A 25,802-nucleotide genomic window follows, 5' to 3' on the forward strand; every position below is an offset into this window, starting at 1 on the left:
CATTTTTAGCCTCCTAATACTCAATATTATATATGTTATATATCTAAATTCTTATTTCATTAATGTAATTACAAATATATAAATTTCAAATAAAGAAACCAAAAAAAAAAAAAAAGAAACACTCTAAAAACAAAAACTCATCCAAATTCTTATTTTCTTCATTTAGTAAGAAATACAGTGCTGGTCAAAAGTATTGGCACCCATGCAATTCTGTCAAATAATGCTCAAGTTCTCCCAGAAAGTGATTGCAATTACAAATGCTTTGGTAGTAATATCTTCATTGATTTTGCTTGCAATGAAAAAACACAGAATGAAAAAAAAATTGAATCATTATAATTTTACACAAAACTCCAAATATGGGCCGGACAAAAGTATTGACACCCTTTGAAAAATCATAAGATGCTCCTCTAATTTAATTAACAGCACCTGTTACTTACGTGTGGTACATAACAGGTGGTGGCAAGAGCTAAATCATACTTGCAGCCAGTTAAAATGGATTAAAGTTGACTCAACCTCTGTCCTGTGTCCTTGTGTGCACCACATCGAGCATGGAGAACAGAAAGAAGACCAAAGAACTGTCTGAGGACTTGAGAAGCGACATTGTAGGGAATTATGGGCAAACTCAAGGCTACAAGTCCATCTCCAAAGACCTGAATGTTCCTGTGTCTATCTTGCGCGGTGTCATCAATAAGTGTAAAGCCCATGGCACTGCGGCTAACCTCCCAAATGTGGACGGGGAAAAAAAATTGACAAGAGATTTCAACAAAACATTGTGCGGATGGTGGATAAAGAACCTCGACTAACATCCAAAGAAGTTCAAGCTGTCCTGCAGTCCGAGGGTACAACAGTGTCAACCTTTACTATCCATTGGTGTCTGAATGAAAAGGAATTCTATGGTAGGATACCCAGGAAGGCCCCATTTCTGACCCATAGACATAAAAAAGCCAGGCTGGAGTTTGTCAAAACTTAACTGAGAAAGCCAAAAACTTTCTGAAAGAATGTTCTCCGGTCAGATGAGACATAAGTAGAGCTTTTTGGGAAAAGGCAACAACATAGAGTTTATAGGAAAAAAACGAGGCCTTCAAAGAAAAGAACAGGGTCCGCACAGTCAAACATAGCGGAGGTTCCCTGATGTTTTGGGGTTGCTTTGCTACCTCTGGCACTGGATTGCCTGACCGTATACATGGCATTATGAATTCGGAAGACTACCAACAAACTTTGCAGCATAATGTAGGGCCCAGTGTGAGAAAGCGGAGTCTCCCTCAGAAGTCATGGGTCTTTCAGCAGGACAATGATCCAAAATACACTTCAAAAAGCACAAGAAAATTGTTTGAGACTTCTAAAGTGGCCAGCAATGAGTCCAGACCTGAATCCCATAGAACAACTGTGGAGAGATCTAAAAATGGCAGTTTGGAGAAAGCACCCATCAAATCTAAGAGATCTGGAGCAGTTGGGGAAAGAACATATAGGAGAATTTTGAAAATTGGCCAAATTGGGCGTCACAGACCGGAACTTCAAGTCACCTGAGTGTTTTCCGCCATATACATTTATTAAACTCCCTTGTTAACAGCAAAACTTGTTCAGTATTACAAGGCATTCAGTAAGAAAAACAAAATTTGTCCCCCATGAAACTTTCAATTCCATTACTGTATTTTCTGGACTATAAGTCGCACCTGAGTAAAAGTCGCACCAGCCATAAAATGCCCAACGAAGAGGAAAAAATATATATATAAGTCGCACCGGAGTATAAGTCGCATTTTAGGGGGAAATTTACTTGATAAAATCCAGCACATAGAACAGATATTTCATCTTGAAAGGCAATTTAGAATAAAAATACAATATAGAACAACATGCTGAATAAGTGTACAGTATGATAATGTTGCATGATGCATGAACAACAAAATGCGAACGTGGCCGGTATGTTAACGTAACATAGCTATTAACTCATTTGCTCCCAGAAACGTATAAATACGTTCAATTTTTAAATGCTTCATTGTCCCAAAAACATATTTATTCGTCTTTTGCGTTTTTTTTTTTTTTTTTTTTTAACAAGAAGAATCTATAGCATGCAATCTGAGAAACAAAAAACTAGGCTCCAAACCCATTTTAAAGCAATAAAACAGCGTCCCCTCCTGCCATCCCTGAAGGCCGGTTGATGGGTGCGCGGGTGGTCCGGGGGACCACCCTGGGTCCCGGGGGGGACGATGGCTCCTTTGCTGGGCTGCGGGAGGAGGGATGGGCTGCGCATGGCCCCCCGCCCCCCCAAGCGGGCCCTCCCTCTCCGGGCTGGCTGGGTGGGGGCCGTGGCCCTGGGTTGGCGCCCGCGCGGCTTCTCCGCCCGTCTGCGTGGCTGTCGCGCGCCCGGTGGGGCCTGCGTGCTGCTGGATGTGGTAGGGCATGCTCTGGTTGGGGGTCCCGGTGCCGGGATTGGCGATGCGGCGGCGTAGGGTTGGTCACCAACGGGCTTACACTCATAAGAGATTCACACGATTACTGGGTTCTAGATCACAGAACTGATTTGTGTACACTCTACCCCTTTCAATCACTTAGCTTATAGACACCCCCACCCCCATTCTCCTCTTTCACTGGCCAATAGGCCCCCACATGGTGTAAACCGGAAATACATCTCGCTGACGATAGCACCAGCATATTAGTAACTAGTTTAGATGTTCAATGTATTTCTAGTTGTTGTTTGTGTATATGTTTCTTTTCCTTCTTCTCTTGTATTTCTTTTCTTCTGTCCCCCCATAATCCCTTCCTGTTCGCTGCTTTGTCATAATAAAAAGGTATTTTGAATGATCACAATGGGAGTATGTCAGACTCTCAATGTGAAACATTAAAACTGTTCAGAATCCGGGCACTTAGACTTCCATTCTCTGTGTCAAACAGCTGAACAGGACAGGTTTAAAAAAAAAAAAAAAAAAAGCAATAAAACTGGCCACTGGAGGGCAGTAGCCCATTTTGTAAAGATCCGCAACCCGATTCAACAGCAATGACAGGCCGGGCAGCACGGTCGGAGCGCTGGCGGCAGTATGCCAGGGGCCGGACGACCGAACAAAACAACCAAGAGGATGCTTGGAATGCCAGGCGCTGGACGACGGAGCAAAACGGCTGAGACCACCGTGCAGCGGGCTCGCCAAGCAGACCCCGCTAAGATTAAAAAATAATCCATCTTTGTGAGACAGACACCGATGAGGGAAAAGTTTACACGGCAGACGCGGCGACAACAAGTGTCATCTCTCAGTAGTCATGTGTAAACAAATTGTTACTTTGCTATCAAAAGCTCTATTTGTCTTGTTCATTATGATATTTTGTAAAAGGAAAACATTATTCAGATGTTTGGGATGTAACTAATGCAAAAAATAGCTGCGTTAACGTCAAAGTTATGTTTGAAATGTATAAGTTTACAAAAAGCTCATTTTCTCAGTTTTTTCACCAGAAAATGGAAAATTTCTCAAACTAAGCTATTTTCTAATGCTGATTTCTAAAGAATGGAAAAAGATTAGGGCTGTCAAACGATTAGAATTTTTAATCGAGTTAATTACATCTTAAAAATTAATTAATCGTAATTAATCGTAATTAATCGCAATTCAAACCATCTATAAAATATGCCATATTTGTCTGTTAATTATTGTTGGAATGGAAAGATAAGACACAAGATGGATATATATACATTCAACATACGGTACATGAGTACTGTATTTGTTTATTATAACAATAAATCAACAAGATGGCATGAACATTATTAACATTCTGTAAAACGATCCATGGATAGAAAGACTTGTAGTTCTTAAAAGATAAATGTTAGTACAAGTTATAGAAATGTTATATTAAAACTCCTCTTAATGTTTTCGTTTTAATAAAATTAGTAAAATTTTCAATCAAAAAATAAACTAGTAGCCCGTCATTGTTGATGTCAATAATTACACAATGCTCATGGGTGCTTAAGCCCATAAAATCAGTCGCACCCAAGCGCCAGCAGAGGGCGACAAAACCCCCAAAAACACAACAAGTGGACCTTGCGCTGTGCTGTCATTTTAATCTGTTTGAGCAGGGCATGTGCGTTAATTGCGTCAAATATTTTAACGTGATTAATTTTTTCAAAAATTACCGCCCGTTAACGCGATAACTTTGACAGCCCTAAAAAAGATATAAACTTACTTTTTTTTCTGCTGAAAGAAGAGAGTCTAATCTTTCTTTTGGTGGTTTCCATGTTTATATAGCAATAGAACAGAATTTTCTGTGGGCCTTGCAAAATAAGCCAAAATCCAGAAAAACTCCAGGGAGCAAAGGGCCTTGCTCTGGTGAAAATGGCTGGGAGTGAATGAGTTAAGAGTTATTCAGATAACTATAGCATAAAGAACATGCTAACAAGTTTAACAAACCATCAGTGTCACTCCAAAATAACATGGGAAATGATACCATAATGTGTTAATAATTTCACACATAAGTCACACCCCCAGCCAAGCTATGAAAAAAACAGCGACTTATAGTCCGAAAAATACGGTACTCAAAACTCAATTTCGCACATCATGCACAGACAAACTGAACGTCTGTCGCCGTCAAATGCACTGAAACATGATCCCTCACAGCCAAATCTCCCAATTCAAATGAATTGGCCATCTTTTAAGTGAAATGACTGACTTCTTCCTCCGTTAATTAGCGGCACATCACATCACTGATTTTACAAAACAGCATCAGCGTTGATGCAAAAAATGGCACAATCCAAAAAGCAAACATTTACGAGCCATCAGAGGAATCCAGATTTTTCTTTTCTTTATCGGCAAAGCTAATTAAAAAAACACCCGACATGCTTTTGACATTTATTACATACACAAAGAGCGTCGGGACACGGGCTTATGGGCGTATCGCTTCTATCGACTCTCAGATAGCATCAGCTCACTCAAAACCAGAAGAAAAAAAGAAATGGAGTCAAAGAGAGAAGATGGCATCGTTATCCAGTCAAGTTGTCCTCGCTTTGTTTTGTTATCTGCGAGAAAAACGCATTTGTGCTCGCAGCATGAAGGAAAATGGTTAAGAAGTAGGAAATAATTCTAAAATAATTTTATAATAATTTTTCTTTAATGAGACTTCAAAAGAGAAAGGCAAAGAAATAAACTTGTAGGAATTGTAATTAATGCACAAAGTGTAATATTTGGGAGTTGGGCACTCTGGAGAGTCTTTAACTTTCTCAGTGCCATTGACAATGATAGACGTCCAATTATGTGGCCCTTTTACTAGTAGTCAAAAGGAAGACGTCGTAGAAGAATTTTAAATTTAATTGTGTAAGCAGGATCTATGTATTATTCTTATTATTTAATTACAGGTGTTTTAGCTCATTCCAATTTATTTTATTTAAATGGGCTATTATTTATTTTATTATGTGTTTATATTTTACAAATGTGATGTAGTATTCATTTATATTGTATATTTTATGTTGTATAACTTTAGTTCCTATGTGGAATATTAGTTCCTACTTGCCTTGCCTTGTTTTGTTCTGGTAGGAGTAGGGATGGGAATTGATAGGATTTTTACGATTCCGATTCCATTATCGATATTGCTTAACGATTCGATTCTTTATCGATTCTCTTATCGATTCTAATTTGGGGAAAAAGAAGAACAAACGTTTTGATTGGCATTGAGTTTGTTCAATCAGAAGTCACAACCTTACAAACTCACAACAAACTCACCAAAGCCTCAATATTAACTGTGGCAATAAGTGGCAAATGCACAAGAATGTGTGACATTTTACTGAAACATTTTTCTAATAGAAATAAAAAATATTGGTATATATTGGCATATAGGTCGTTGGTCTGCCGTGAGCAATATGTGTTAAACTTGCAGGGGTCCCCAAACTTTTTCCAGTGAGGGCCGCATAACTTTTCCCTTCTCTGATGAGGGGCCGGGGTCAGTTTGTAACAGAAAAAGTGTGATGATTGCAGGAGTGCCTAAATGTAAAAAATTATTGTTTTTCAGAAAGCCACAATCAAATAACCCTTTCTGGATATTTCACGGAACAAAAGCAAATAAAATGAAAATAATAATATAATATAATAATAATTAATAATAATAACACTATTAATCAAATAGATGATAACCAAATAACCCTCTCTGAGTTCTTCACAGAAAAAGGCCCGAAAATAAATAACACTATTGAGAAAAAAAAAAAAAAAAAAAAATCAAAATGCTCTCTGGTATTGTTCAGGGGGCCAGACCAAATGTTGGGGCGGGCCGTATTCGGCCCATGGGCCGTAGTTTGGGAACCACCTGTTAAAGTGTATTATTTACCAGTATATTGAAATGCATGCCTTTTAGTTTTTATGGTGCTTTCACGCTCCAGTGGGGGCGCCCTTGCGCTTCCTCACGTGAAGAAGAACGCGCTTACACGCGAAGAAGAAGAAATTAAAGTTTCTCAGGGACACAGGGCTGTTGGACAGGATATAGGAAGAGGGTAATTCATTAGTATTTAATTGTTTGTTGGTATTTAATTTATCCAATTTTTTGGTTTGGGTTTTGTCTACACTCTATGTGTGTTTCACTGGTTGTCAGGAGGGATTACTTTTAGTCTGTAACTGCCTGATCTCGTGCTAAACCTTCGGTCCAGTAGATGGCGGTAATGCCCCACGGTACCGAGGGGTAAACTGCCAATAAACAAAAAGAAGAAGAAGAAATGCCGCATCCAAGCGAGTGAGCGAGTTAGTGAGAGAGGGAAGCACAGCTACGACCCTACGTTCTTTGTTAATGCTTGTAAAATATCTACGGAGGCAACGCCTGTATGCATCATCTTTTTTGTTGTTGTTGTTGTTGTTGTGTGTTTCCACTCATGATCGGACACTTAAATCCAGTTGTGTAGTGGTTTGAACGATGTGCTAATGCTAGCGAACGCATGCTAACCATATGTGTTTTTAGCAGCTAATCATCGCTGATTAACGTTGATGCAAACCTGTTTGTAATTGGGGACGAAATTGATTTGTTTCATTTCTATTTTTAGTTTCACTCTTCAAGTGATGGTTGAATAAAGTCAGCAAATTATACCAATGTCTTCTGTATCGTCATTTCGGAGTTTAGCAAGCTGGATAGCTGTCTCGGTGAGGACAGTGCAGTCTATTCCCTCCCGATGCAGTTATCGCCACCTTCCCTCCCGATGCAGTTATCTCCACCTTGCAATGATTGCAAGTTGTTTTGTTGTAATTTTTCCTCGTGAAGTGAAGACACACTTTCGAGCCTTTGAACCTACGTGCTGTCATTGTTATGTTTACGGCTGCAATGCTCATGCTAAACCATCGTAACCTTTCATTTTCAACCTCTTTCCTGGTGAAGTGTAGCCAAACTTTGGAGCCGGTGGTTCTTGGCGCCATACTTGTTTGATGCGTCTGGACAACAAAACAGTCACGACGCAATATGCGTCTTCAGGACTCGTTAAAGGGATCGTTAAGGCTTTTTCATTGTGATGTCGAGGCCTCGAAACACTAGGAACCGGTTCCGATTTGGAATCGGATTTCGATTCCCATCCCTAGGAAGGAGGGTTTTGTATTGAACACGAGGCCGTGTTGGTTATTATTATAGCAGAGAAGACGGCAGTAAATCAACAAAGACAAGTCAACTGTGCCCCGATCTACCACTCAAGAGATCTGATGGACTCAAAAGTGGGTTACGATCAGTGTTGTTAATTTTACTTTAAAAAAGTAATTAATTACAGTTACAAATTACTTCTCCCAAAAAGTAATTGCGTTAGTTAAAAAAAAAAAAGAAAGTACATCAGCTTCCAAAATTGGCTAAAAATTAAGCTTGAGAACAATAAACCGATACGACCGGATATCCGGTTTTACAGGCGAGAGATACAACTGTATCGATAGTAAAGTTACCATTCGGCAGTAATTAGCCATTGAATATTCAATTAACCGATAGTAGAGATTGAATTCGGCTATCGCGAGCACAAGAATCGGCTTCTAATGCATAGTTCAATGCATTGCTTAATATGATAATAATTTAGCTTTTACCTCACATGCTGCGCTTGAGTCATTCACCACACAGCGCACTTGGATTGTGACCGCCGTTGTGGTTGCCTCAACTTCCCGTTATTTCGGCTGATCCTCTAGTAGTCGCCGTCATTACCCGATCGTCACGGGCGTGTCATAACAACGCGAGAGCTAACAAAACCACTGTAACGCACGCTCTGTAGCGTTTTCTTCACAGCCCAAAACGAAACTAGTAGTGGCAACGAAGCAACATGCCAAAACAATGGACGGTTAGCGCACCACGCCAGCGACGTGCAGCGATTGATTTTCAACGCACCTAGGAAAACAAAAGTCGGACTTTGAAGTGACGAAGGCAGCCAGATCTGTTCGCATGGGACAGAGCTAGTGTGAAGCGGTACAGAGATCGTGAGTTTTTAACCCTGAAAAATAGCCCACTACAATGGTGGAAAGGGCGGCATATTGTTTCCACGAAACGCAGTCTACTTAAACATGAACATGTGGATCAGTTGATCTTCCTCAAGAAAAATCTGCCCTTCAAAAAAGATATAGACAATGATGAGGAATTTAAAAAATGTGGAAGCACAGGCATAAGTGAATGACTTTGCTGTGTATAAGGGTAAAGTAATGATTATAGACCTGTCTGTCTAAAATGCCAAGTTTTTATTCCCTCAGTTATACCAGTGGTAAAGCATAATTTATTATTTATATATGATAACACTAGCGGGTTTAATTCTTTTTTTCTAGAGCTGCTGCATATAATTAATTTTTTTTGCTTGTAAGATGTTTACGTTGAAAGTTTGCACTTAAATTACTTACCTATTGTGTTCAAAACACCAGGAAATTCATGAATTAAATAACTGCACTTTATTGTTGTCTGTCACTGGAGTTTAATTTTATTATCAATCCCATCCAACAAACTGATGGTCATATGGTAAGCTTTATTTTTTTTTTTTTCATAAAAAAATAAAACAACATTGGTATGAAATTTTGTTGTTTAATTTAGGGCTGTCAAACAATTAAAATTTTTAATCGAGTTAATTACAGCTTAAAAATTAATTAATCGTGATTAATCGCAATTCAAACCATCTATAAAATATGCCATATTTTTCAATAAATTTTTGTTGGAGTGGAAAGATAAGACACAAGACGGATATATACAGTCAACATACGGTACATAAGTACTGTATTTGTTAATTATAACAATAAATCAACAATATGGCATGAACATTATTAAAATTCTGTTAAAGCAATCCATGGATAGAAAGACTTGTAGTTCTTAAAAGATAAATGTTAGTACAAGTTATAGAAATTTTATATTAAAACCCCTCTTAATGTTTTCGTTTTATTAAAATTTGTAAAATTTTCAATCAAAAAATAAACTAGTAGCTCGCCATTGTTGATGTCAATAATTACACCATGCTCACTCATGGTACTAACCCATAAAATCAGTTGGACCCAAACGCCAGCAGAGGGCGCCAAACACCAAAAAACAAGCGGACATTACACTGTACTGTCATTTTAGTCTGAGCGGGGCATGTGTGTTAATTGCGTCAAATATTTTAACGTGATTAATTTAAAAAATTAATTACCGCCCATTAACGCGATAATTTTGACAACACTAGTTTAATTTTCAATCTTTTTTTATATGTTTAAAATACTGTACGAAAACACACAACAAATGTTTACTATCGTATCGTTTTCACTCTATTGAACCGTATCGTTCTTAAACTGTATCGAATCGTATTGAATCACTCGGCCTTAAGAATGTATCGTTTTTTTAATCGAATCGTCACCTGTGTATCTAGATACATATCGAATCGGCTTCATGCCAGAGATGGTGATATCTCTGACCTCAATAATTACCGTCCAATATCCAAGCTTCCGTTCTTATCCAAAATTGTTGAATCATTGATCAATTCGCAACTACGTTCTTTTATTGACTCATCTAAGATACTTCAGCCGCAACAGTCTGGTTTTCGCCCAGGTCACAGTACAATTACAGCTACAGTTTCTGTCCTAAATAACATTGTCTCCTTTCCTGATAATAAACAGTTCTGTGCTGCTCTTTTCATTGATCTTTCAAAAGCATTCGATACCGTTGATCATAAAATTCTACTTCATAAACTGCAGGTTTAGATGTTAATGCCCTCAAGTGGTTTAAGTCCTACCTTACAGACAGAATTCAAACTGTTGCTGCTGACGGTGTTAAATCAAGTCCACTTACTATTAAAAATGGGGTGCCGCAGGGGTCTGTCCTTGGACCACTCCTTTTTACGTTATACATTAATAATATTGTTCTTCCTAATCAATATTGTAATGTCCACTTTTTCGCTGATGATTGTATTCTATATGCGCCCGGTTCTTCCCCATCTCTAGCTCTGAGTCATTTACAGACTGCTTTTGATAGCCTACAAATATCTCTTCATAATCACAGATTAGTTTTAAATGCTGAAAAAACTAAATACATGGTTTTCTCCACTTCCACCATGACTGACAATGACTTACCCGGAATCAAATCCCTAAATGGTACTCAAATTACTCTCACTGATTCATACAAATACTTAGGAATTTGGATTGACAGTAACTTATCATTCAAAACTCATATTCATCATCTAATCCATAAACTTACATTTAAACTAAGCTTCCTGTATAGAATCAAAGGCTGTCTGTCAACTTCGAACCGAAAAACCATTGTATTATCTTCTTTTGTTTCTGTACTTGATTATGGGGACATCCTGTACTGTCATGCAGCTCCATCAACTCTTCAACAGTTAAACCCGGTCTATCACAGTGCACTACGTTTCATCACCAATGACAATTTCCACACTCATCATTGTACCCTTTATCAAAATGTTGGATGGTCCTCACTACAATCGAGAAGAAATATCCATATCATGTTATTCATCTATAAGGCTTTACTGTGCAAACTTCCGAACTACCTCACATCTCTCCTGTCATTCAAATCCAGTAACTACATAACACGATCTTCCAACTACTTAACCCTAAACATTCCAGTCACTCGCACTAATGTTGGCAGAACTGGCTTTAGCTACTATGCTCCTCTTAAATGGAATGAATTGCAAACTACTCTTAAACTTCAGTCAATCATTCATCTTGGTGATTTTAAATCTCTTTTGTCTGATGTTTTTACTGATTATTGTAACTGTTTCCGTTAGTGTATTTTGTGTTGTTTGATATTTGTGAATGTTTCTTTGTACTCAGGCCTCTCTTGTAAAAGAGATATTAATCTCAATGAGACTGCCTGATAAAATAAAGATTAAAAAAAAAATTCCCGACACTACTAAAAATCCCATTTCGGTTGACCTCTACTCTTAAGACGGGCCACACATTCGCAGTCATAAGAGGATGTGAAGACTTTATTATAATTGGGTTGTACTAGTCATGTAACATTAGTGAAATTTGGTGGTGCGCCCATAGTAAATTCAGCTTACCAAAGTTAAGGGAAACTTATTATTGAATAAAAAATATTTAAAGGCTCAGCGGTGTCTTACTGACGAGCCTCATTTCGGTGATTAAAAGCAGATCTGTTTGACCCCGACACACTTTGAAGCAAAAGCGGCAGCGGCCGGCCTGTGAAGTCAAGAAGCCTTGACTAGCGGTGTACTCACCACGTAGCAGGGCTCGCAGTAGGCCTTCTTGTCGACGGCGTAGAAGGGTTTGCCGCGCAGCTTGCTGCTGCAGGTCATGCACACGAAACAGTCCACGTGGAAGACCTGGTCCATGGCCGTGCAGCCGGTGCCCTCGCCCACCACGTTTTCCCCACAGCTGGCACAGCGCCCTGGAAGTGAGACGGGAAGACTCCAGGTCAAACACAATGAATTTAACCCCTGAAATGCACTTCTACAAGCAACAGCAAAAAGAAGAATTGTATCCCGGAAAAAGATCGACACAGATATACCTAACTTAAGTCAAGTTGATTCATATAGCCCTAAATCATCAAAACAGAATCAGACACAATTGACATTAAAATATTAAAGAAATAGTTAACAGTAAATTAAAAAGGTAAATATTAAAGATATAAAAAAGGAGGAAAAATGTTGGACCGTATATTTAGTATATACCGTATTGGCCCGAATATAAGACAGTGTTTTTTGCATTGAAATACGACTGAAAAAGTGGGGGTCGTCTTATATTCGCGGTCTAGACATGATACCAATTCACGACACTAAATGGCGCCAGATATCATTGAAGCGATGTGGTGTCATGAGAGATCTCAGTTACTCTCAAGTTTAACCACTTTGCATTATTTTATTGCAATGTTTTTCCTTATTCAAATTTGTTTCAAGACTACAGATAAAGTTAGACTTCACTTTGATGGTTAATGCAGTTATTGCAATTTTTTTGTTTCATCACAATAGATTGGTTTATTTTAGGGCAGTCAAAATTATAGCGTTAACGGGCGGTAATTAGTTTTTCAATTAATCACGTTAAAATATTTGACGCAATTAATGCACGTCCCGCTCAGACAGATTTAAATGTCAGTAGAGTGAAATGCCCACTTGTTAATTGTGTTTTAGGAGTTTTGCCGCCCTCTGCTGACGCTTGGGTGCGACTGATTTTATAGGCTTCAGCACCCATAAGCATTGTTTAAGTAATTATTGACATCAACAATGGCGGGCTACTAGTTTGTTTTTTGATTGAAAATTTTACAAATTTTATTAAACGAAAACATTAAGAGGGGTTTTAATATAATTTCTATAACTTGTACTAACATTTATCTTTTAAGAACTACAAGTCTTTCTATCCATGGATCGCTTTAACAGATTGTTAATAATGTTAATGCCGTCTTGTTGATTTATTGTTATAATAAACAAATACAGTCCTTATGTACCGTATGTTGAATGTATATATCCATCTTGTGTCTTATCTTTCCATTCCAACAATTTATTTTACAGAATATATATATAATTTACAGAAAAATATGGCATATTTTATAGATGGTTTGAATTGCGATTAATTGCGATTAATTACGATTAATTAATTTTTAAGCTGTAATTAACTCGATTAAAAATTTTATTCCTTTGACAGCTCTAGTTTATTTACATTTCAAAAACCAGAAGCCATTCATTTACAAATGTGATTGCACTTTAATTTACATATTTAAATGTTCAGATATTAAGATTTGAATGAAGCAAATATATTGTTATAATCATTTGTTTCAGATGTACTGTAATTATTTTCTGTATAAAAATTAATTTGGTGGCCAAAAATTCATTTTTCAAACTTGAGTCTTGAAAAAGAGGGGGTCGTCTTATAATCAGGTCTGTCTTATATCCGGGCCAATACGGTAAGTGTTCAAAAAAATGTCTAAGACTAAAAGTTTTTATTTTTTATTTTTTTTACTACATTTTAATTTTTTCTATAGATTTATGACATACAAATTTTTTTTTTAAAACATTTGGTGTTTTGGTAAAGATAATTTATCCAATAAATCATCAAAAGATCCTAAAAGCATCACAAATACCTACATTAAAATGTTAAAAATATAATTAACAGTCAATAGCGTACCACACGAATGCAATTTTTAGACCGTACGTCACCATCTCAACACGAAAGTGAGTCAACATAAACACACCCGCACATACAGCTCATGTTATTACTCCTTTTTTATGCCAATAATCTTTCAATAAAGAACACGCCGAGGAGACACTGCTGCTATGGAACTTGGAGAAACAACTTTAGACATTACGACATATGAAGGACGTTTTCTTCATATGTTTCCCGGAGCCAAAAATTCAGAGGAAAAAATGTAAAGAATGGATCAACTTACGCCAACGTCCAAAAGACCAATTTAACGCCAGTAAGGTGAAGCCATTCACCTTCATATGCAATAAACATTTTGTTGGGGGCCAAGGTCCTACAGAGGACAAAAAGGTAAGCCATTTTGATGTTTTTAAGAGTGGTGTTTTGCCGTGCTGCTTCTGTCTGACAATGAAAATGGTATCTGATTGCCACTGTTGTTACCTTTTTTGTTGTAAAAAAAACAACTTTAGTAAGAGGGAAGTGTAAATAAATTATACAATTAAGATTTGTTATTAATGAAAAACTTTAGAGTGTTCGTTGGCTGTCACTGAGTAGCATTTGACAGTGCATACGGTGTTAAAGGAGATAGATTTTTGAAACAGGAAAATGTCATTGTCAGTGGCGTCAGGCAATGCATACAACAAAAAGGTGTCGATAAAATAGCTACCTCTGGATCTGGTCGGCTCTTTTCCCCGTCTTTTTCAGCCCTCGGCACTCAAGCCATCTCTTTAACTGAACATTTGTATATTCTTCCATATCTTTACCAGTGAATTTGGCACAAGGGACATCATTTTCCGACAGAATTGGTAAGTTTAGCTCAGTAAACATCTCGTTCGTACACTATTTACATGCAGTTACTATTAGGGACAAATGGGAGGTTGACCCGCCCAGCAACAATTGCTAACGTCATGAATATTAATGAGCAAAAGTGACGTGTTGCGTGCGGTATGCCATTAAATGAGTAAATAATGTATTAAAAATATAAAAATAAAATGATGGCATCTCCTGACCTTAACCCCATTGGGAAAAAGAGGAGGAAAAAATTTGTACAGTATATTTTCAAAATGTTCCAAATATTTTTCAGACTAAAAGTTAAATTTTTTATTTCTTTGATGATATTTTTCGACATATTTTTGAAATTAATACAAAATAAATATATTTTTAAAAATCGGTATTTTTGGTAAAAAACAATGTATACTTTGTGAAAAATAAAAAACACATTTATATTTTTATTTTATGATGATTTTTTTTTGCAAAATTATTTTTAGATTTTTTATTTAAAATTAGTATATTAATTAAATATATATAATATACAAATTATTAATTCATAAAATATTAAATTAATATATTAATTATTATATATTACTGATATTATTATTCATATTTTTTTTCAGACTCAAGACAAAAGTTAAAACATTATACAAAAAAGTTTTTAAAAATGGTGTATTGAAAAAGTGTCCATTATTATTAAAAAAGAGATAATTAAAAAAATTCAACACTTCAATCAGAAAAGAAAAAAATTGAAAAATATTAGAGATTTTTCCTGTTTTTTTAAACAGATTTTTGTACTCTATAAATATTCCTATATAAAGCTGCAAAAATATGTAATGTAAACAAACAAACAAAAAAAAACACGATAAAAATTATACACATTTATTCAAAACAAAATAAAAAAGTCTGAATAGTAGTAGACTGCTAAATTACTGAGGAAAAAAAAAGTTATACGCTTGCCCATTTTCTTTTCATACTTCTAAAAGCGTAAATGTTCACAACAGAGCGCCACTCGTGACAAGACGAACACTTGAGTTCTCTTTACTCACAGTCTCGCACCAAATCGACTTTTTTCAACGTAATCCCACAAAGATACGCAACCAAAGAGAATAAAGTGTCTTTGCGATAAAACAAACTTTGCGAAGGGGGTCACGAGCGATACGATTGGCGGCGAAAGAGCCCGATTGCGCGCTGGTGTGGCATTGGGATATCTCTAATTGCGGCGGCGATATCTTTAATTGGCTTCAGATGTCCTCCCCTCAATGCTACTTATCTGCGCACTCAATTAACGCCACTGTCAATTTCATTAGCGCTATCTTACAATAATAGCCTTGAAAGAGATATCAGAGAAGGGGTTATTTTTGACACATCTGACGAGCGATGCCATCTCCGACTCCACGTTTCATTAATTCCGCTTCCTTTTTAGTTTTGGGGTGATTTGGCGAATGATTGGCAACTCGCTAGCGTCTCGGCTTTGAGAGCGCTATCTGCTTGTTTGCTAGTACATATTTATGGGTGGTTATGTGTTCCATTTACTCCGTTTCATGTACTTGAGTAACTTTTTAAAAAAGGAAGTACTTCTTTGAGCGTAGGCGGAGTTTGACTTATGGGGCAGGGGGGGCACAACATGTTGATGACGCCAAAACGCAGTGTCAGCAATAAAATTAACTTACAAGAATATATTTATAATAATAAGTTGACAATGAGTGTTTTGTTGTTTCCCATCATTCTTGAGGGGAATTCTAAATCAGGCTGCTTAGGCAATACTTTTCGCCAAGATTGTCATCCACTGTATTTGGTACGCCCGTTGGTGTCGTGCCAATGTAGTTACCCCAGTCAAAAATTGTATCCCCTGGGCTGTCTTTATTATTTAATCATAAAAAAGTTGCTTCAATTAAAAAAAAAAAAAAAAAAAATTTTAAGTTGCTTCAATCAAAATATATATTTTCAACCAAAAAAAAGTCGCTTCAATCAAAAAGAATGTGTTTGAATGCAAAAAATAAATTTGAAACTCAAAAAACTAAAAAACTAAAGCCATTTTTCTTTGATTAATTTTTTTTTTTTTTTTTGAAGCAACTTTTTGATAGAAGTAATGTTGATTTGTGTTTGGGCCACATTTTGGCTAGGACATTTTTCTCTTTATTATTCAATCAAAAAATAAGTTGCTTAAAAAATATATAGATTTTTAAAAAGAAAAATCACTTCGATCAAAAAAAGAAAACTTTCAATTATACAAAAAAGTTTTTGAATGAGAAAAAATATTTGAGATTGAAAAATTTGCATTTGAACACTTAATTTTTCATTGAAAAAGTTTTGACTGAAGCAATCCTTTTTGTGTTTGGGCCATATTATAATTAGGACATTTGTGTCTAAATCATTCAATCCCCCAAAAAGTTGCTTCAATAAAAAATATATATATATTTTCAATCAAAGAAAAAAATCATTTTAAACCATATTTTTTTCTCTAATATACATATATAGATATATATATATATATAGATATATACATACATACATATAAATATATATATATAGAGAGAGATATATACATACGTACATATAAATAAATATATATATATATATATATTAGGGCTGTCAAAATTATCGCTTAACGGGCGTTAATTAATATTTTTAATTAATCACGTTAAAATATTTGACGCAATTAACGCATGCAATGAATGACCCGCTCGCATATTGCCTCAAACATATTACGAGGCAGTTTATGGACATTAAGAGTGAAGAGAATGCCACCGGCCGCTTGGGGGCAGCGCCGTTCCATACTCATGTTATTTCTTCTAAACGTGGGAGAATTAGTAGTTGTGAGATGTTTATGCTGTATTCACAATGCAATGTAAATTGCTTTTTGTGCTCCACACATATTTCGGTAAGTTTTCTTTCTGTTAGTGGCAATTTTGTGTCTCTTGTTGTATTTTGGGTAAGATATGTACAGATACAGTGGGGCGAACAAGTATTTGATACACTGCCAATGGGAAAACCCATTGGCAGTGTATCAAATACTTGTTCTCCCCACTGTATATGTTATACAGTAAGGGCGAGTGGACACAGGCGTTCTTTGGACCGCGCCGTTTATTGGCATAAGCTTCGGCAACTCCTTCACAACAAACATAAGTATCGTTTAGTGAAAGCACAACAAAAATAATATTCCTATCTCTCAAAAAAAAAAATAATGTTCACAAAAAGAAAAGCACTTCAGTCTATAGTAATGAGGCCCTATTCTGACACACAGTTAAACAACAATGCAAAATGAACTGGCATTCTATATCAAAACAGCTATGCAAAATACACGTAAAACTTTTCACTCCATTTTTATTATTGTTATTTTTATTCTTATTCTTATTATATTAACTCTACTTTTGATTGAAAATTTTACACATTTTTAAAAAACGAAAACATGAAGAGGGGTTTTAATATAAAATTACTATAACTTGTAACTATAACATTTATCGTTTAAGAACTACAAGTCTTTCAATCCGTGGATCACTTTAACAGAAAGAATGTTAATAATGCCATTTGTGGATTTATTGTTACAATAAACAAATACAGTACTGATGTACAGTATGTTGTATGTATATATCCGTTGTGTGTCTTATCTTTCCATTCCAACAATAATTTACATAAAAATATGGCATATTTTAGAGATGGTTTGAATTGCGATTAATTGCGATTAATTACGATTAATTAATTTTAAAGCTGTAATTAACTCGATTAAAAATTTTAATCGTTTGACAGACCTTATACTGTATATATATATATATATATATATATATATATATATATATATATATATATATATATATATAAAAGCAACAAAAAAAAAGCAAATGACTGTCTAAGGTGCTCGAAAAATAATTTTGACCCATTATAAAAATATGGCGAGATAGTGTAAAGCGCTTTGAGCTCCTTGGAAGGTGGAAAAGCGCTATATAAGTATAACACCATTTACCATTTACCATATATATATATAGGAAAGTCAATTACATGCAATGACACTTTTCGGCCACCGGGGGGCGGGGGGGTACTGGCCCCCCTTAAAATCCGCTTATGTCTTTGAGAAGTTTTACCTCACCCTACTTTTTACTTCAGTTGATTTGTGAAGGAGAACGGCTGCTCTCACACCGCTACCAGTGTTGTTTTTGGCAGCCATTTTAATTTTCGTTTTCGTCTTAGTCTGTTGGACTGTTAGTCAACTTAAGAAATTTTTGTCCATGAATAACTAAATAAATAAATGAAAGATTTCCAACAATATCGAATGAACATTGACACCCGCACATAATTGTAGTCTACAATGAGAAGTCGCAACAATAATAACTCCATAACATAACTCCATTAAACCAATCAGACGTACCAATACAGTCACATGACCACACACAAGCATGCAATCGGAAGTTCTGTTATTGCCTCTTCCTGTTTGATCACATGGCGTCTTTAAAGCACCGTAAAAATCAAAGCGCTGTCGTCAACGTTACCCGAAAGCACGGATTTCAAATTCTCTACTAGTATTTATTCGGCACCAATAGACCACGAAAAAATGGAGATACGATCTTTTTAATTTCATGGTAGGAAATATGTCTTATCCACTAGAGGGCACTCACGCTCTTTAGACGGGTGATGTTTCGTTTCTGTATATTTTTCTAGTCAAAGTCATTATTTTTGTGCATTTTTTGGCTTAATATGGTCATGTAATAGCTTATAGTGCAGTATAATAAGAGTTCATATACAGTGAGGAAAATAAGTATTTGAACATCCTGCGATTTTGCAAGTTCTCGCACTTAAAAATGATGAGCGGGTTTGACATTTTCATTGTAGGTGCTTGTCCACTGTGAGAGACAATGTAAAAAAGATCCAGAAATCTCCCCCCAAAATGTGACTTATACTCCGGTGTGACTTACAGTGGGGCAAATAAGTACTTAGTCAACCACTAATTGTGCAAGTTCTCCTACTTGAAAATATTAGAGAGGCCTGTAATTGTCAACATGGGTAAACCTCAACCATGAGAGACAGAATGTGGGAAAAAAAAAACTCAGAAAATCTCATTGTTTGATTTAAAAAAAGAATTATTTGCAAATCATGGTGGAAAATAACTATTTGGTCAATACCAAAAGTTAATCTCAATACTTTGTTATGTACCCTTTGTTGGCAATAACTGAGGCCAAACGTTTTCTGTAACTCTTCACAAGCTTTTCACACACTGTTGCTGGTATTTTGGCCCATTCATCCAATGCAGATCTCCTCTAGAGCAGTGATGTTTTGGGGCTGTCGTTGGGCAACATGGTCTTTCAACTCCCTCCACAGATTTTCTGAGATCTGGAGACTGGCTAGGCAACTCCAGGACCTTGAAATGCTTCTTACGAACCCACTCCTTTGTTGCCCTGGCTGTGTGATCATTGTCATGCTGAAAGACTAGAGTCTCATCTTCAATGCCATTGCTGATGGAAGGAGATTTTCACTCAAACTCTCTCGATACATGGCCCCATTCATTCTTTCCTTTACACAGATCAGTCGTCCTGGTCCCTTTGTAGAAAAACAGCCCCAAAGCATGACGTTTACACCCCCATGCTTCAGAGTGGGTATGGTGTTCTTCAGATGCAATTCAGTATTCTTTCTCCTCCTAACATGAGAAGCTGTGTTTCTACCAAAAAATTCTATTTTGGTTGCATCTGACCATAACACATTCTCCCAGTTCTCTTCTGGATCATCCAAATGCTCTGTAGCGAACCACAGACGGGCCTGGACGTGGACTGGCTTCAGCAGGGGGACATGTCTGGCAGTGCAGGATTTGAGTCCCTGGCAGCGCATTGTATTACTGATAGTAGCCTTTGTTACTGTGGTCCCAGCTCTCTGTAGGTCATGCACTGGGTCCCCCTGTTTGGTTCTGGGATTTTTGCTCACCGTTCTTGTTATCACTTTGACGCCACGGGGTGAGATCTTGCATGGAACCCCAGATCGAGGGAGATTATCAGTGGTCTTGTATGTATTCCATTTTCTAATAATTGCTCCCACTGTTGATTTCTTTACACCAGGGGTGTCCAAACCTTTTGCAAAGGGGGCCAGATTTGGTGTGGTAAAAATGTCCTTTACGTAGAACAATATATTTAAGCAAATTTTAGCAAGCCATTCTCTGTGTCCCATTTGCTCTATTTTTTATTTTTTTTTAAATGAATAATTTCAGCAATCTCGCAACTTTCAGGCGTTCTCTTTCGACTGTCGGCCTCTTGCGAAATACTAATGCTGTACAATTAAAGTAGCTTCAAACTGCTTCAATTTCTCGCTCCGTATCTTCCCTGTAATCTTGTCGTACATGTCAGTGTGTCTTGTTTGGTAATATCGCCTCACACTGAACTCTTTAAAAACAGCTACTGTCTCTTTGCAAATGTGGCAGACACAGATGTTGCGTATTTCAGTAAAGAAATAGTCCAATTTCCACCTATCCTTGAAGCGCCGCCCGTCGCAGTCAACTTTCTTTCTTTTGTTGATTGCCGCCATTTTAGAAAATTAGAAGTAAAGGGTCGCACAGGGTAATGTTGCTCAGAGTGCTGTTGCCTTTTAGTGGGTAAATGAGGAGCAGCATTTAGTGTGTAAGCTACTTCATATGCTGGTAACAGTACTGCTGACAAATTTTTTAAGTCTGTGTGCGGGCCAGACATTATTGATCTTACGGCAGAGGCTGGGGGCCGGATAAAATTTGACCACGGGCCGCATTTGGCCCCCGGGCCGGACTTTGGACATTTCTGCTTTACACCAAGCGTTTTACGTATTGCAGATTCAGTCTTCCCAGCCTGGTGAAGGTCTACAATTTTGTCTCTGGTGTCCTTCGACAGCTCTTTGGTCTTGGCCATAGTGGAGTTTCGAGTGTGACTGACTGAGTTTGTGGACAGGTGTCTTTTATCCCGATAATGAGTTAAAACAGGTGCCATTTATACAGGTAACGAGTTACCTCATTAGACCTCGTTAGAAGAAGTTAGAACTCTTTGACAGCCAGAAATCTTGCTTGTTCGTAGGTGACCAAATACCTTTTTTCCAACTCTAATTTGGAAATAAATTCTTTAAAAATCAAACAATGTGATTTTCTGTTTTTTTTTTTCCTTATTCTATCTCTCATGGTTGAGGTTTACCCATGTTGACAATTACAGGCCTCTCTAATCTTTTCAAGTATGAAAACTTGCACAATTGGTGGTTGACTAAATATTTATTTGCCCCACAGTATATATGTTTTTTTCCCTCTTCGTTGGTCATTTTATGGCTGGTGCGACTTATACTCAGGTGCGACTTATAGTCCGAAAAATACGGCACACTGTGATTTCGGGATTTTTTTTTTTTTTTTTAGATTGCTCCAGACAGTGGACAAGCACCTACCATGAAAATTTCAAACCCACCCATCATTTCTAAGTGGGAGAACTTGCTAAGTAACAGGGTGTTCAAATACTTATTTTGCTCACTGAAGACGATGTTGTGCTGGGAAAAAAATAGATCATTGCTTAAAACAAAATCACACATCGTAATCAGTTACTCACTACTTGAGTATTTTTAACCTAATACTTTTTTACTTGTACTACTTTTACTTGAGTAACATATTTTTAAATAACACTACTCTTACTTGAGTAAAGTTTTTGGCTACTCTACCCAACCCTGGTAGCCATACAAATTTCGTGACTGGTCGATGTCTTCATTTCAGTCGTCTCTCTCGACTCAATTTCTTCAACTTTGGCTCACAAGATGGAAAATTTGTACACAAGGGATATCACTCTAGGAAAAAAAGTGACAGTATTCCAATCTTTTTTATTGCAACCTCCCAGCGGCAGAATTCAGGGGGGTTGCTCCAGGGTAAGAAAGAGGAAATATATGATTTTTAATTTTTTTAGCTCCCAAGTGAGAAAAAATATTGGTAATGTTCATCAATCCAGGAAGCAGTGACATATTTCAGTTCCCTTGAGTGTTTGATTTTTTTTTTGTCCTAGATCTCACACTTGTTGGGAAATAAATATTCCCTGAATTTTTATATTTCTGAAAATACAGGTCTATGTAGCTTTCGGACAGTCATTTTTCTCATCTAATTTTGGAAGAAGAAAAATGAGCTTATTTCCATTTATTGTTTCATGTATCAACCAAAAAAATGGGGAACATGTTGTTACCATTTCCTGATTCAAAATTGGAAAATGGTTATTCAACACAAATCAGGAAATGAAATACTGCAGTTATTTGTTTTTCCCAAATTCGCTTTGCGTGACCTGGAAAGAATTTTTCTTCTGTTGCTTCTTTATTATTTGGCTGCAGTTCTAATTCTTGGGGCTAATGTTAGCTAATAGGGATGTCCCGATCGGAAATCCGGCCGATTGCGCTATTTTTCAGAGGATTGAAATTGGGTCAAACGGTGGGGTTTTTACATTTAAAAATATTTTCATGTTTTTCCGATTCGTGCCAGTAAAAAGTACAATAAAGTGAGTGACATGATTCCAATTTTTTTCTTGGGAATTGGCTCTAAAATATTCAATGGATAATAAATATTCCAGCTCTTGATGTAGACACATCACTTTTCTTTGCTTTCCAAGACTAATGGTTTTTACATAGATGGGCTTGATGGTAATGTGAATTACAGGGGTCTAACTCGTGGCCAGGGGGCAAGATGAGGCCGTTCAAATCATTTTGCGTGGCCCGTGAAAGTATGTGCACCGACTTCAAGATCGGAGAATAGGGATGTCCCGATTGCATATTTTTTCACCAGAATCACCTGATTCTGAGAATATGTCAATGATCCGATATCCCCCAAAAAAAGAAAAACCTTTTTTTTTTTTTTTTTTTTTTAATTTTGAACTAAAGTTCCAAACATGTTACAGCACTGTACTTAAATAAAAAATTAAAAAATACATAAATACAGTGGGGAGAACAAGTATAAATACTTGTTCTCCCCACTGTATATATATATATTTACAGTGCCTTGCAAAAGTATTCGGCCCCCTTGAACCTTGCAACCTTTTGCCACGTTTCAGGCTTCAAACATAAAGATATAAAATTTTAATTTTTTGTCAAGAATCAACAACAAGTGGGACACAATCGTGAAGTGGAACAAAATTTATTGGATATTTTAAACCTTTTTAACAAATAAAAAACTGAAAAGTGGGGCGTGCAATATTATTCGGCCCCCTTGCGTTAATACTTTGTAGCGCCACCTTTTGCTCCAATTACAGCTGCAAGTCACTTGGGGTATGTTTCTATCAGTTTTGCACATCGAGAGACTGACATTCTTGCCCATTCTTCCTTGCAAAACAGCTCGAGCTCAGTGAGGTTGGATGGAGAGTGTTTGTGAACAGCAGTCTTCAGCTCTTTCCACAGATTCTCGATTGGATTCAGGTCTGGACTTTGACTTGGCCATTCTAACACCCGGATACGTTTATTTTTGAACCATTCCATTGTAGATTTGGCTTTATGTTTTGGATCATTGTCCTGTTGGAAGATAAATCTCCGTCCCAGTCTCAGGTCTTGTGCAGATACCAACAGGTTTTCTTCCAGAATGTTCCTGTATTTGGCTGCATCCATCTTTTCGTCAATTTTAACCATCTTCCCTGTCCCTGCTGAAGAAAAGCAGGCCCAAACCATGATGCTGCCACTACCATGTTTGACAGTGGGGATGGTGTGTTCAGGGTGATGAGCCGCGTTGCTTTTACGCCAAACATATCGTTTTGCATTGTGGCCAAAAAGTTCAATTTTGGTTTCATCTGACCACAGCACCTTCTTCCACATGTTTGGTGTGTCTCCCAGGTGGCTTGTGGCAAACTTTAAACGAGACTTTTTATGGATATCTTTGAGAAATGGCTTTCTTCTTGCCACTCTTCCATAAAGGCCAGATTTGTGCAGTGTACGACTGATTGTTGCTCCCACCTCAGCTGTAGATCTCTGCAGTTCATCCAGAGTGATCATGGGCCTCTTGGCTGCATCTCTGATCAGTTTTCTCCTTGTTTGAGAAGAAAGTTTGGAAGGACGGCCGGGTCTTGGTAGATTTGCAGTGGTCTGATGCTCCTTCCATTTCAATATGATGGCTTGCACAGTGCTCCTTGAGATGTTTAAAGCTTGGGAAATCTTTTTGTATCCAAATCCGGCTTTAAACTTCTCCACAACAGTATCTCGGACCTGCCTTGTGTGTTCCTTGGTTTTCATAATGCTCTCTGCACTTTAAACAGAACCCTGAGACTATCACAGAGCAGGTGCATTTATACGGAGACTTGATTACACACAGGTGGATTCTATTTATTCATCATCGGTCATTTAGGACAACATTGGATCATTCAGAGATCCTCACTGAACTTCTGGAGTGAGTTTGCTGTACTGAAAGTAAAGGGGCCGAATAATATTTAACGCCCCACTTTTCAGTTTTTTTATTTGTTAAAAATGTTTAAATTATCCAATAAATGTTGTTCCACTTCACGATTGTGTCCCACTTGTTGTTGATTCTTGACAAAAAAATTAAATTTCATATCTTTATGTTTGAAGCCTGAAATGTGGCGAAAGGTTGCAAGATTCAAGGGGGCCGAATACTTTTGCAAGGCACTGTGTATGTATATATATATATATATATATATATATATAAATATATGTATTGTTCACCAGGAATGCGTTCATTCCTAGAGGTGTGCGAAATGTCCGATTCTTAAATTATTCGCGGTTCAGCTGTGGAAGATTCGAGAACGATTCACAAACATCCAAATTTTGATTATTAAATTATGCCAAGTAAAAGGGGACTAAAACACAGCGCGGTCTTTGGGACCCAATGAGGAACGGACCAAGAGTAAACATCATGTTTGTATTCACCCGGGTAATAACCATGCTCAACTCACAGCTCTGGCTCAACTCATGCCGCTAGATAAAAAAACAATAATACCTGACTGCTTCCGACAGCTGCTACAAACTACGGCCACATAATGCTACGGTAGATATCCCATGTATAAAGAACTAGATGCGAAGTGACAGATTCGGCGGCGTTAGCAGCACATGTATAGAAAACTAGATGCAAAATGACAGAATTGCCGGCGTTAGTAAACAGCCACCATCCAAAGCAGTAGACTTCCCTAGAAGGCTGTTCTAGTGAACCTTCCAAACGAACCTAATTAACTTTTTATCTACAATACTCCTAAATCGGCAAAATTTTGACTTGAATCTCTCTTTAAATGATGAAACAGTTTTATAACTTTCACATGTCAAAAGTAGTAGTGCATCAATAATCCTAATTTATAATCGAATCGTAGCCTCAAAATCGTAATCAAATCGTTAGGTGCCCAAAGATTCCCACCTCTATTCATTCCCATCTGCGTCCCCAGCGATGAGCACTGCCGGGGCCACAGCAGTACGACAGGCCAAAACTTGCTCGCCGCCGGGGACTGGCCGATCGGTGAAGACAATCAACCCTACCGCCGTCGTGTGACATGATTCAGTGCATTTTTCTGTGATTTTCCATTTTCGAAAGGCGAGGAAAAGACTTTGAAAAGCCGCTCGGTTTGG

General features: G+C 37.2%; 1 protein-coding gene across 5 annotated transcripts in view; it reads right to left on the bottom strand.

Moving 5' to 3' along the window:
- Nucleotides 1–25,802, bottom strand: part of lpp (LIM domain containing preferred translocation partner in lipoma) — a 418,112-nt gene that overhangs the window by 64,832 nt on the left and 327,478 nt on the right. For all 5 annotated transcript variants that reach the window (XM_057840237.1, XM_057840239.1, XM_057840238.1 and 2 more), the window contains exon 8: nt 11,609–11,778. In XM_057840237.1, the coding sequence (XP_057696220.1) occupies nt 11,609–11,778 (170 nt within the window). The remainder of the gene's footprint in view (nt 1–11,608; nt 11,779–25,802) is intronic.

This window comes from Corythoichthys intestinalis, chromosome 7 (assembly GCF_030265065.1).
Source record: "Corythoichthys intestinalis isolate RoL2023-P3 chromosome 7, ASM3026506v1, whole genome shotgun sequence".
Taxonomy (NCBI): Eukaryota; Metazoa; Chordata; class Actinopteri; order Syngnathiformes; family Syngnathidae; genus Corythoichthys; species Corythoichthys intestinalis.